This window comes from Ochotona curzoniae, unplaced genomic scaffold (assembly GCF_017591425.1).
Source record: "Ochotona curzoniae isolate NIBS_2020 unplaced genomic scaffold, NIBS_Ocur_1.0 contig_3819, whole genome shotgun sequence".
In the NCBI taxonomy this organism is placed as follows: Eukaryota; Metazoa; Chordata; class Mammalia; order Lagomorpha; family Ochotonidae; genus Ochotona; species Ochotona curzoniae.
In genome coordinates, this window is record NW_024466004.1 from 12,133,761 (window position 1) to 12,147,298 (window position 13,538).

General features: G+C 37.6%; 1 protein-coding gene across 1 annotated transcript in view; it reads left to right on the forward strand.

The window, feature by feature from the left end:
- OPN5 (opsin 5) overlaps positions 1 to 11,939 on the forward strand; it is a 40,214-nt gene extending 28,275 nt beyond the window's left edge. Inside the window, exons 7-8 of the mRNA XM_040982991.1 lie at positions 5,296 to 5,300; positions 11,844 to 11,939. Coding sequence (XP_040838925.1) covers positions 5,296 to 5,300; positions 11,844 to 11,931 — 93 coding nt within the window. The 3' untranslated portion in view covers positions 11,932 to 11,939. The remainder of the gene's footprint in view (positions 1 to 5,295; positions 5,301 to 11,843) is intronic.
- The last annotated feature ends 1,599 nt before the right edge of the window (positions 11,940 to 13,538 follow it).

The window sequence follows — 13,538 nt, forward strand, 5'->3', positions numbered from 1 at the left end:
CACTCCCCAAGTGACCACAATGGCTAGTGCTGCTCTGTTCTGAAGCCAGGAGCCAGGAATTTCTTCCAGGTCTCACATGCAGGTACAGGGTCCCAAGGCTTTGGGCCATCCTTGACTGCTTTCCCAGGCCACAAGCAGGGAGCTGGATCAGAAGTGGGACTGCCGGAATTAGAACCGGTGTCCATATGTGGGATCCTGGCACCTTCAAGGTGAGAAATTTAGCCGCTAGGCCACCGCTCTGGGCCCTCTTCCACAGACCTTTTATAGTGGCAGAATCAGAAATTCTATCTGGTGTTCAAGTCCATTATAAAAATTGTTATGTTACCTCTGACTCCTGCCTAGAAAGCATAGAAGATTGCATTGTAAAAATTTCTCTGGAATTTTAAAAAGCATTAATTTTCATATATGTTACATATGTAGGGAATTATTTACATCATTCTTATCAAAAGTGTAGTCTACAAATCCAGGGCCTAGGACATTCTTCAAATCTGGTTAGAACAGTTGAACTAAAGCCACTTGCCTGACCTCCTGAGTCAGAACCCATAATTGAACAAAGTGATTGGTATACATATTTTAATTCCTTAGGTCATGGTTTATTAAGATAAATGTAAGTACAAGTCGTTGCTGTTGAATATGGCATGGTTAGACTTTGTCCAAGAAGTACCATTGGTAAGCAGTATAAAGACAGGGACTTGAAATCTTGGTAGCTGCCCTGGCAGCTGGAGATCTAACTCCACCATGAACCCACTAGCTACAGAGCACTGCAGCTTTAAGTATGTTGTGGGGAGAACTCTGAAACTTAATTTCTGTGGATGATGAGGATCAGGACCCTTCCAACTCCTCAGAAAGCCAGGGAAGGAGAAATTGAAGCTTTTGAGGAAATCAGCATTTCTTCACATAAAGTTATATTAGCAAGGATTGATTACTGCAGGGTAACATGTACAGAGAGAAGTGAATTTTCTAATAGCAAGAGTTATGCTTTTCAAAGTATTTCTTCTGCTCTTCAAGTGGCATCCACTTTCAACACCTGGGATACATGCATACACACCCAAATGAACAAAATGAACAAAGATCTATTTTGCTAGAGGAAAAGAAAAAGCATACGATCCTTTTTAAAAGTGAGCCAAATTTTCCTGAAAGCATGTGGGATTTATACAAACCTCCCAGAATTAGAGCTGAATCTACCCATTTTGATATTCCATCCATGTAGAAACAGAGCCATGTGGAGGCCCAGACTGATAAAATGTTCTGAGGGACTGGAAGTGAAGAATAATAGCATTAAAGTAGCAGGTTGCTCTCAACACTCCCAGACAGTGGAGAAGCTGGTGTCCTTCTCTAAATATAGGGCCAGATCTAAAAATTGCACAAATGCTTCTAAACTAGTGTCTTGTAGGAACACACCACCAGCAGGGAATTGGCAGAGTATCCACCCAAAGGATAATCTTTTTCTGCACTTGAGCTTGAAATGGGGCATAGCAGGAGACCTGGGCTCAGAAGGGTTACAAGATGAAAATAGGCAATAGACAGAGATGATACTTTTCAAAGAAAGGGAAGATGTTCCAAGGTGAGAGAAGATCTCACTAATTTCTTTTGAACTATATCATATTATTTTTATTGAATTGGTGTGCAGTCCTGAAAATAAGAATCAGGTGTGCCTTGGAGCCAGAAGACTCGGCAGGCTCCACTGCAAGAAGTGCCTGGCACAAAGGTGTTCATGACATGAGTTAGAGCACCTTGAGCACATCGTGGGTGAGCAGACAGTGCCAAAATGAGAGGGAAAACAGAGTTACCTGTGAATTTGCGAACATTAATGAGCATGAGCATTTTCTGTCTCATTCTGACTGGCAGTGGCTGTTGATGGTCTAGGCCCTGCAGAGCAAGATAGAATTATGTTGTATGTGTTGTGTGGTGATGGATGATGGGCAGGATGGGCAGAGAGGGTTCTAACAAAGTGGGAAGAGTCTGTGGGAAGGAACAACTTCCAGACAACTGAAAAAAAGCCTATCACTTGCAAATGTTGACATAAAAGAAAGCATATGTGGCTTCTTTAAATCCACTTCTTTTAAAAGAATCTATTTATTTTTAGTTTCTGGAGAACGTATCAGTAGTTGTTAAGCCCTTATACCTATAGTATAACATCACAATAGCCATCCAGAACACCAGATATTATCCTCCACTACAGACCAGCCTTCATTTACTTGGTAGCGGCACAGATGACATGACTTGCTAACTAGAAATATCTAAATAAGTCTAAAGTTTAGGTGAAAGTTTTGGTACCTCAGCCAGAAAGCAAAGCAAGAGCCTGATAGATTCTGTATTTAGCAGCTGAATGGTTTCATGTATTTTTTTTTCCATTTAATTGACAGAATTATAAATGAGCAGTCTGTCATTAAATATAAAAATTTCCAAATGATCATAATTATCTATATTGGGTTGCTATATCGATGCATTTCCTATTATAGTGTCCTATGAGACAGAGATAGAGAGAAAATGAGACCATCCTGCAAAGCTTTAACATGCACTTTCTAGCACGTTACAGAAAAACCTTATCAATAGATACTCTAGTATTATTTTATGCTGTTAACAGTTCTAACAGATATTCTTCACTCTCAGTTAGGAAACTAAAGCACAAGAAATTTGTGCAGACTACTTAAAATACAACCTACTGTCAAGAGGGCTGGAATTTCAACTCCTGTTATCAACCTACAGAGCCTGTGGCTCTTACAGTTTTATGTGTGAGTTTATAATTTATTCCATATTTATTTTCCCTCTTCCTTTAAGACCTTACTGTGATCCTTTTTAACAATTCTAGTTTCTTCCTGGACTTACAAGTTAGGTGGGGAGTAATGTTTTTGCTATAATTTTTGTTCATTTTAGGGGAATTGGGAGACCTCAGGCCAGGGCTCCAAGTCTTATTTCATTTATGGGATAAAGAACTCTGTATGTAGGGGGTGTGAGAGTAGCTGAAGACAAAGTCAAGTAGTTGTACTTTGTTGAGTGCTTCTCATATATGAAGTTAGGCAAAAACAAATGAAGAAACAAAAAAGCACTTATGTAAGAAGTAGGTCGTGGTGTCCTGGACCATTAGTAAGTAGTTGATTGCAATACATTGGGGTCATGCTGTAATAGGGCTTGCACAAGGAGCTTTGGGAACACAAGATGGCTACCCTGCACCAACTAGATGTGTGGAAGTCATGGGGCCTGGAGAAATTTCTGACTATTAGAAAGCCTCATAGTCCGTGGTCAGGAAGTGTTGGGATGTTCTTCAAAACCTGAGAAAGCTTTGTAAGAAATGGAGCACTGTATCTTTTGGCACAGTGTATCCCAGAGGCTTTGGCTAGTACAGTAGGAGACCAGGAAAGGGGTCAGTTCTTAAATGTCTTTAAGCATCAAGTCATCATGGTCAATAACTGCCATTCTTTCCGGTTGGTTGTGGAAAAGTCTAAGTGATTTTAATGCCTGGACTTTTTTTTTTTTATATTTCCATTTAGATGATATACTTTGAGGTCAGTGTAGTCCTCGTTCTTGTCACAACAGGCCCTTGGAGCATGGAGATAAGAGTTGCCTAGCATGATTGTTAAAAAATTGAAATAACTGGGCTCTGTTCTAAGCTTCTTACTCCACTTCTTTGGAACAGTAATTATGAATATGCATCTAAGTGATATTTCCAGGTGTTGCTGATGTATCAGTTTCTGAAGAATTGAAGCATGACTTTAAGAAGAGGAAATTAATTTAGGTGATGCTTGATGAGGGTCTGATTAGTGATGCCTGGGCTGAAGTGGCATTTCAATTTTAGAAGTAGCTTGGAGATCAAAATTGACAGTAGTTAGTGATTATTTGGATATGGAAGATGGGTAGCAAAGGAAAAGGAGATGCCTTATTTTAAAAATTCTGGCTTATGTGATTCACATGAGATAGTGATTTTTTTTCCTCTCATCCCAAACTACCTTTTTGCCTTCTTTTCTAGATCAATTCAGAGCCTTTTTCAATGATATCCTTGTTTTTCACTCTGAAATGAGACATTCCAGTCAGTTTGGAAATGTGTGCACATTTTACTTCCTCAGAAATTCACAGAAACATCTCCAGAATAGTGGCTGGAATGTGTATTTAGTGAAATGAAGAGCCTGGTGCACAAAATGGGATATAGTTTGAATTGACTTGCCAAACGTGAGTGATGTGGAGCCTGGCAAGAGAGGCAATTTGGTTCAATAAAGGAAACCTGTTCTGTGGGCAGATTGAGCCCTAGAGAACCAATGAAGGTTTGCTTATAAACCAACATCGTAACTGCTTTTCCTTTTCTGTGAAAAATGCTATTTGGTTAGAACATTTTTATTATCCAAAATTTCTCTGAATAAAATTCTAAGACTTCATGACTCCATAAGCTGGTGTCACAGATAGCACAAAAGTAGGATAAGAAGACTTTCCCATGTATTTGAAGGACATAAATTTGAGGCTAAGTTTACCCTGGTGGTGCTGCATGACACAAGAGCCTAGCACAAAGCCTTCTTGCGATTCCAGCAAAGCCCCAAGCAAATTTCCTTACTCAAAAGAATGCTGCTAATGGAACCATCAAAGGGTTCTGTTTCTTCTTGGTTATGTAACCTTGGCCCAATGTGTGACTGGGGTAGTAATGCATAAGACATGAACTTAGCCAGGAGTTTATTTTCCAACAGGAAAGACACAGTCTGGAGAGAATTTTTTTTTTTTTTGTTTAAGAATGACATTATATTTGCACAGAAACTGAAAGGAAACATTAGAATTACAAGTATAGGAGTGGGTAGAAGAACAGTCTATATTGGAGAGATGGAAAAAAAATGTAGGGAAAATTTTTATTAGTTGGAAGCATATCCTGGAAGCTCATGCAGGTCAGTCTTTGGTGGTTGCATTTCGTTTTATTTAGTCTTTAGAAACCGATATTGGTGACATGCGTTTGGAGCATCTCGGAGTGATATGGGTAAGAAGGGGACCTGAGTAGGGAACATTATACTATTCAAAAAGGGAGCATGTTGAAATAGACCTGGATGGATAATTTGTAGGATGGACTGCCGAATGATGTATAATAAGAAAAAAAAAATATTTCTGAGAGAGGCTATTCTTGAAAATAATGTCCATCTAGCCAGTTCTTGCCCTTTTGGCCTGAGTGTGGTATGTTTAAGCTTGAATTTCATTTTGGAACTTCCCCAGTACTGGGGGCGCATCTATCCCTGGAAAGCATTTTTCTTTCTATACTGGGACTATGAAACTAGCTGGTTATGAAGAGTGCAAGTGAAAAGCTTCAGTGTTTGGCATACTCAGAGAAGGTTTCTGATTTTCTGCTTCGATTCAATTAGTTTGTCAGGAAAAAAGATTTAATAAGGAGTATCAAAATAATGATATACTCTAGAAATATCAAGGTACAGTGCTGCATCAGAATCGTGTGAATACAATATTATAAAAGGGGAGAGTTACTCTCTGAGGAGTGACCGGAACCTAAGCTCTCGATATTCTGCATCGCATGCCTCAGCCTAATGATGAAGGACCTCACTTTTGCACTGTTCTGGAGCTGGTAAAATATGTGATACCCAGACTGATTACAAGAATGTGTGATGTCTTGACTTGACATCTGTAACCTGACTTGCTTTATTGTAGAAGAAGTGCTTAGCATAGCTAAGTATTATTACTATTATTATTAGTATCATTATTATTGTTATTATTTTTTGTGGTGGGCAACGCTGATCAAAGGGGTGTCCTTCTAGGAAGGAACATCCATTTGTGGATTTGGACTTGATACCTTTCCTGCATCTGAGCATCTCTCAAGAGTTTTTCCAGGTCAGTTTCAGGGTCAAAGAAGATGGTAGCTGATCTCTAAGCCAATTACACTCATTACAGTTAATACATAGGTTAATGTCCAGTTACAGCTTCAGGTTCCCAGATACGGGTTCCATGTAGGCAGAAATGGACAAGTTTTTAAAACTGAATGACTTCTACTGCGGAAAAGCTTTTTCTGTGATTTTGTGTGTGTGTGTGTGTGTTTTGAATTAATTTTAATGTAGTGTTTTATTCATTCTTTTTGATTTTTAGTTTTGTGGTACAGTTCCATAGGCTTTGAGATTTTCCTTAACCAATTCCCAAATGCCTCCTTCATGCTGATTTCCCCATGTATTGCAATGTTTTTGTCCTTCATGGGCAGTCAAAAGTCCATATTCTGCTATTTGAGTATATGCTGACATTTTTGGGATGGACACTGGCCAATAGTGCAGGATCCTATTGCTGAGATATGTCCAACTGTTTCATTAGGATTCCATCTTTGATTTGGAAGTAGAGATGCCCGTAGCGTTGTAGCTTCCCATCTTCATATGATATCTCTATTACACAGTTATTGCTCATTCCCTGGATGGGATGCTGTAAAACAAAATCAACTGCAGGAAAAAAGTTTAAAAATTTAAAGCAACGTGGAGTTAAATAACATGCTACTGAGTAATCCATGTGTAATTGAAGAAATGAAAAAGAAAACAAAAAACTTTGGAGAAAATGATGCTACTGTGTGATCTATTGGTCAGTGAGTAATCTGATAAGAGAAAAGAAACTTTTCTGACAAAATGAAACTAGAAACAGAAACATTGAAACCCTTGAGTTGCAACACACACACACACACACACACACACACAGTAACAATAACAGTAACAGTAAAAAACCTGAATGACTTCTTTTCCTTTCTGATTAGGGTCCCTGAGAATGCTCCCTCTTAGAAGCCTTTGGAGAATGAGCAGTCAAGTCTGGATAACCTGAATCAATATTTTCACAAAGAGGAAATTAGAGAATATTATTTGCATAATGTCATGCAGTAGTCTTAGTTTTCTTTTTTCTTTGTTTGGGCTTATACAATAGAAACATAGTAAGAAGAGTTTACCTTAATCTTAAAGTCATGCCTAGCCCAGGGGAGATTGGAACAGGAACTGCAGAGGATGGTAACAAATGTAAGCACGTTGTAAATTTTGAGTGGATTGTAAACATGTGCTAGATGAATGAGAAGGACCTGCCAGGAGACTGTGAAATGGTCCAGTGGGGAAATAACTAATGCATGAACACAAATCTTGGTGACAGGTAGGTTAGCGATCTATGAACTTTCTAAAGGTTAAATGAACGATAATGGGATTTTGTTAATGCACCAAAGTGAATTTAAACTATGAAATACATGATTCAAATATGCGAGTACCTTTAATTGGGTTTAATTAAAAATAATGAGATGTGTTTAAATTAATGACATTTAGAACAAGAGAGCACACGGGCAAATTTGTCTAAAACCAGCTCTCAAAAGCAGTAGTTGCTTGGCAATTTCATTGTTATCAGGAAAGAGAATGCTTTTAATACAATAGATCAGGCAACTTGGTAAGTAGAAAGGGTTCTGGGTCAGTTGAGTGTCATACAAGATTCCCTACTGGCTGGAAGACTTTTTACTCCCAAAAGACAACTTCATTAAAAGAAAAGATGAGCATAGTCTTCAAGTCAAGTGCATTGTTGCACCAAGTCCACTGGATCATTCTCAAAATCTGGTGGCTTTTACTTCAGTTTCCTTACAGTGACAGGCACATTGGTCAGAGTCAATTGTTTGGATTTTGTGCAAATAGAATGATTTTTCCATTGTGCATTGTACTTTTTAGATGATTTTTACCTCATTGTCTTCAACTTCCTAATGTCTTATGAAAATGCTGGGCTCAGCATTTTTCCTGTTTGATGAAAAAGAGAAACAAACTTGCATTGCTCAAGGTTACAAGTTCATTTCAGGACCTAGAATCTGAAACTATATCCTAAGTCCAAGAAAAAAAAATGTTTTTGACTGCAGTGTGAATATTGTACTGGCAAATGCAATAATACAATATACCTCCAACTCCTTGACATGATTTCTGGAGGCAAAAGGATGGAAGTAGTGGAGGACAGTCTTGGTTCAGAATTACTTGATATTGGGGAGTGTGCCAGCAGTATTGATCTTCAGAATACTTCAGTAATGAGGTCTGCTACTTGCCTTAGCACCTATGTCCTGTCTTACATCTTTTAGGAGTGGAACAGAGAAATGGAAAGGGTGTTTTTTAGGACAGCATATGAACTTCCAACTTATCCCTTTGCTTCTTTAGACCATGGAAAATCCCTATCAATGCAAATTCTGATACCTTACCCACCTGAAAATTCTTTTGGAAACTGTGATCCATGCCCCATCCAATGAGATGGCTAAGTGGAGCTGTTCATGGCCTGGCTGGAAAGAATAGCAGGGAGCTGGAAGTGTACTTCGTCTCTATCTCACTCTCTGTCAAGGTCAAAATATTGCCTTACAGGTGACCTGTCTGGTTTATTATTCCTGCTCACAAAATTATGCAAAAAATTAAGAAAAATTATGCAATTATTTTCAAATGTATCACAGGAAGCAGGGCAGTTATATAATAGCTACAGAGAATTAAGCACAAAGATTATTAGAGCCTTAGAAAGGCAAACTAAACAGCTCTGATTAACTGGACATTTATTCTGGCTAAGACACACTTGCATGGAGATAGGGAGCAATTAGATGTACAGCTGCTAATAATGAACATTATCATTCAAAATAGGTCAAGGTAAGCAAATGTGATAGTTATTCCCACATGCTATAATTACCAAGGGCAATTCATTAGATTTCAGATCTGTGTATATCTGGACCATAAAATTACATAATAAATAATTATTCATTGATGTGATTAAAGAGAAATATCTCCAAAATGTATCAAAAGCTGAGAGACACAGATTAAAGCACCATGGCTCCACTATTTGTTATATCCACTCTTATAATAAAAGGAAGTATAGACTTTAATGTTTAAAATGCGCAGGCACCTGACCTTGCATAAAAAAGCAAACTCCATGGAGTCAGACAGCCAAGGTTAAGGAATCATTTCTTATGCTTTTGACAATGAGGTCTCAGAAAGATCATTTTGCTTTTTGATTCTTGGTTTGCTTATTTTAGAATGGGTAGAGAAGTAAACCCCAAAAATATGCTTTGGTGATGAAATAGCATATTACATGGACCTATAGTGTCCTGACAAAGTGATGGTTAGTAATAACATTGAAAATGGTAGCAATAAACCTGGCATAGAAAGGTAGCAATGAATGGCAGCTGAGCCCTGGCAAGAACTGTTGTCTTTGAGTGTGTTCATGTTCAATGTTGTTCTCTGAAATAACAGTACCTCCAGCAGCAACCCCATTTTACTAATGTGAAGAAAGTCAAACATCTCTAGAGCAATGAGCCAGGGAAAACAGAAGCACCAATCTCTTTGGAATACCAACCTAAAAGATGTCCAAGTAGGGAATATGACACCACATAGATTCCTATTTACAAGTGTGCAATATTGTCAATGTTCATTGTGACATGATAGCATAAATCTTGTCTTGTTGACTTAATAAGATGTGACAGTTCTGAATGACAAAGGCTTGTTCTATGCTACCAGGGAACTCATGATAACACCAGAGAACAGTTAAAGGACTCACTTGCAATAGGAAGTTGCTCAGCTTCTCCTTGTTTCTGGAATGCTGACATTCATGGAGCCGGTTGCAAAGACTTCCCAAATTGACAGCTAGTGATGGAGTTGAAAAGACATTAAGTTTGGGGCTTTTCCATCAGCTTTGTTTATTCTATGTTAATTGAGTGTTTTTTTAAATTATCCCTGAACAAGCCTTTTCTTAGTACTATTGTTACTAAGAAAAAAAGGGAGACCTTATAGTGCAGTAAAGACTAGGTAGAAACATGGGTATGCTGTGATCTGGTTAAAAAAGTTAGAAAGCCTTCATTAATGACTTCATGAATAACAATATAGTGAATATAATATTTCCAAGTTAAAAGAAGTGCCTATCTGGAAATCTCAGGGAGCTAGCAGTGAAAGAATTCATCTTGTCATGGAGTAGGGAAGAGAAAGTCAGTTAAAGGTGAGTTGCTTGTTGCTGTGAAAAATTTCTTTTAGTTGGGGGATAATAGGGAGTTGGAAATCTCTCTGGTCTTAGAATTAACTCCATCAATACTAATGCTAGTTATTGCTGTTTTCTTGCTGTCACATTATTCAAGGAAAAAATTGCCATTTAAGAATCTCCATTGCTAATCTCTAAAAGTAACATTTTTCTATTTATTATTCAGAATAGATTATAATTTCTAGTGGCAAGTTGAGTTTTTGTGGGAAAGTTATCTCATTTTTCTCACAATGTCAACATGAGAGAAATGTTGCTAGATTTAAGTTCTTCTTAAAGAAATTGAAGAAAGTATCAAAAATACTAAAATAAGGTTTTAGTTTTCATTGTGATTTTAAAATTGTTATATGATGGGTCTTCAACAAGTTTATGTGAAAATGTGTATTACGAAAAGCCATATATGGAGTTCAGATTCCTTTTTTTTTTTTTTTTTTGCCTTCAAGGTAAACTAAACAATTTCGTTTTTACATTGACTTAAATTTATTTCAAAAGAGGATGGATAGATGATAGAAAGATGGATGGATAGACAGATAATGATCTACCATTTGCTGGCTCCTTCCCCTCACCCCTGGGTCTCCAAAATCCCTGTGGGTACTGAAGCCAGAATTTGGGAATTCAAAATTCAGGTCTTCTGTGAGTTGCAGAAGCCAGAAATCCAGTCCCTTGAACCATCACTGATGCCTTCCATGGCCTGCATCTGTAGGAAGGTGGTGTCAAGAGCCAGAGCCAGGTATTGAACCCAAGTACTCCCATGTTGTATGCATGTGACTTAACTGCCAGGCCAAACTCCTGTCCTCTTCCATTCATTTGAAGTCCCCTCATATAGTCTTATTTGAGCAACTAAAACAACGCTGACACTGGAGTTTGAAATAACCAATCACTTTTCCTTCAGTATTATCTGTGTTAATGTGACATCCTTCAACATGATTCCTTATTCTCATATATGAGAACTATAAAAAGACAAAAACTCAATGGGGATTTTTAACTTGGAGTGCACGTGGCAAATTTAAAGAAAGAAAATGCCATTATTGCTCTAAAATGGACCTGTCTTTAACCTCTCTTCCTCTTTCTATTTCTTTTTTCTTTGTTTTTATTTTTCTTTTCTCTTCTCTCTACCTGTCAAATTATCCACGCATTACTATATCATATATATGTATATATACATTTATAAATCTGTATATTCATGTGGTATATGCTTGGACATAATAGGTATGTTTTTAATCCAAATATTTTTGAAAAGAATTGTGGAGAGTAATATTTGCAATATTTTTGGAGTTTTCTCAAATGGGAAAAATTGGATATTTTTTGCTTTTAAGAGAATAATTTCTATTACATAATAACTAATATTCTTTAGTCCACTGCTTTCACACATTTCCTAGGGGGACACAAAACCTGGTGGGATGTTTGTTTTATAAGTTTAACCAGGTTTGAAAGTCACCCTCTAAACTCTCTTTCCCATTGGGTTCTCATCTCAGGATCCACCTGAAGATCCCTAAAACAAGCGTTAAACTTGCTGTTCTGTGAAAAGTCAAATAAATCCCTACCTCCAGCCCTGTGCCTATTGCTGAGATATGTGTAAATATATAGAAAAACTAGCCTGGCCTCAGAGAGTGTGAATCAGGGACTGCGGAATGTCTATACCATTCTGTCCCCCGTTGAACAGCTATGAAGACTATTGAATAGACACTGTGTTCTTGGACTGGGGAGCCTGTTCTCTGCCAAGGACCATGCCTGGGCCAAACAAAATGATCAAATTAAAGATCAGCCTGCTGTAGATTTATTGAATCCTGAGTCCCACCTGCATTTGCCTTGGCAGGGCCACATCAAATGATTTGGCAGGTCTTATTCACCCCAGCCATGGGCTGGAGACTCCCCACCCCTGCGAGTTGTACATTTACTAGGACCTGTTACCTGGATGGACAGAGGCATAGGAACGACGGTGATGATGGCAAGAAATATGAACCTACGTTCTGAAGCCAAGAAATCCCACACTTGTTCACTACAGTAACAGATGTACCTAGGAAGCTCCAACATAGTTTTTGACATGCTGAAAATTTTATTGTATTGTTTGTGTTTATTTCTTAAGCTTGAGAAAATACATGGCCAATGTTAACTGAAATGTTGCTATCGAAGTATAGTTGTGAGTACTCATTCTTCAATCTCCATAGAAAATTAAGAAACACAGACCCCAAATAATAATAAGAAAAAGAACATCCTAAGCCTGGAAAGGCAGAGTGGCTTATGCTTTGTACTCATTGTGATGGCAACTGAATAGCTTGTATTACTGTAAAAATGTCCTTGAAACCACTGATTATTTCTTGCTGTAGATGGCTAGAAATTTTGAGTCTTATCTGGAAAAATCCTAGAAGCATAATCTGTCAAGTCAGCATGTATGCAGCATTTGTCAGTACTCTCTATGAGAATATTCAGAAGATGCTTTAGTTTGATTCATTATCACCAGCTCTTGCGTGTTAAACTTGAGGATACATTTGACTACTGCACTGTGAAAAATTGGATTGGTCCTTTTCATCTCTGTCATCTTTGCCCACACATTTAAAGTAATTTGTCCTTTGTTTAAGCCACAGCTGTGTTATTCAAGTATGATTTTTCCCAATAAAGAATACATATTGCACTGACAACCTGAATCGTTTTAGTTTTGTCGATACTTACTTTATATCTAAAGATTCAGCAACACAACAATAAATGAGAAACTTTGACAGAACCGAGATCATAGCACCTTATATTAAAGGTACACAAGTCAGTAATTCTCCATGTGCCTATATTATGATATGTGTGGAACTTTCTAAAACTACAAGATCTAGGTAAAAATTCTTTCTGGTTAGGGATATTTTCCAAACATTGAATAGCACTAGGTTTTCTGAGACGCAACATCTTTACAAGAAATACCACTGATCTCCTTATATAAGTAATAGCAGATTTCCCACAGTCACCCTCTAAAAATGGAAAAAGTTAGTAAACATTCCATTGTCATTTTTATTCCTATTTTGGAAGGCAATGTGTTCCAGTTAAGAAGTTGTTTTGCCACTAATAGTATTTAGAAAAGACATTATATATTGCAACAAGGGCTCTAGAAATTTGAAGGGTCTCATAATCCAAGAAGCCTAATTTTAAAGTAGCTAGTTTAATACAAATTTATGATCACCTAAGAAACAAACAAAAATATGGGAAAGAGTATTGAAGAAAAGAAGAAAAAAACAGGAGGGACTGCATGTGAGTTTGTCTATTGTTGCTCATATATTCACGTGTGTGTATGTACATATACATATATGTATATGTATATGTGTGGGTTTTATATTAATGTGGGCATTAATGTATTAATGGGGTATTAATGTAGGCACACAGAAATAAACCCATTCTTGTGAAGTGACAGCAACTGACAAGGAGTGCTGTTTTACAAAGGCCACATTCAACAAAATCAAAGGAATGTAGCAGTGACACCACCGAACAACTAAAACTTCTAACCCTTGGGGCCAGCATTGTGGTGCCTACATGAACCTTCCCCCTGCAGTATTGGCATCCAATTTGGATGCTGACTCCTGTCGTGGCTGATCTGCTTCTGA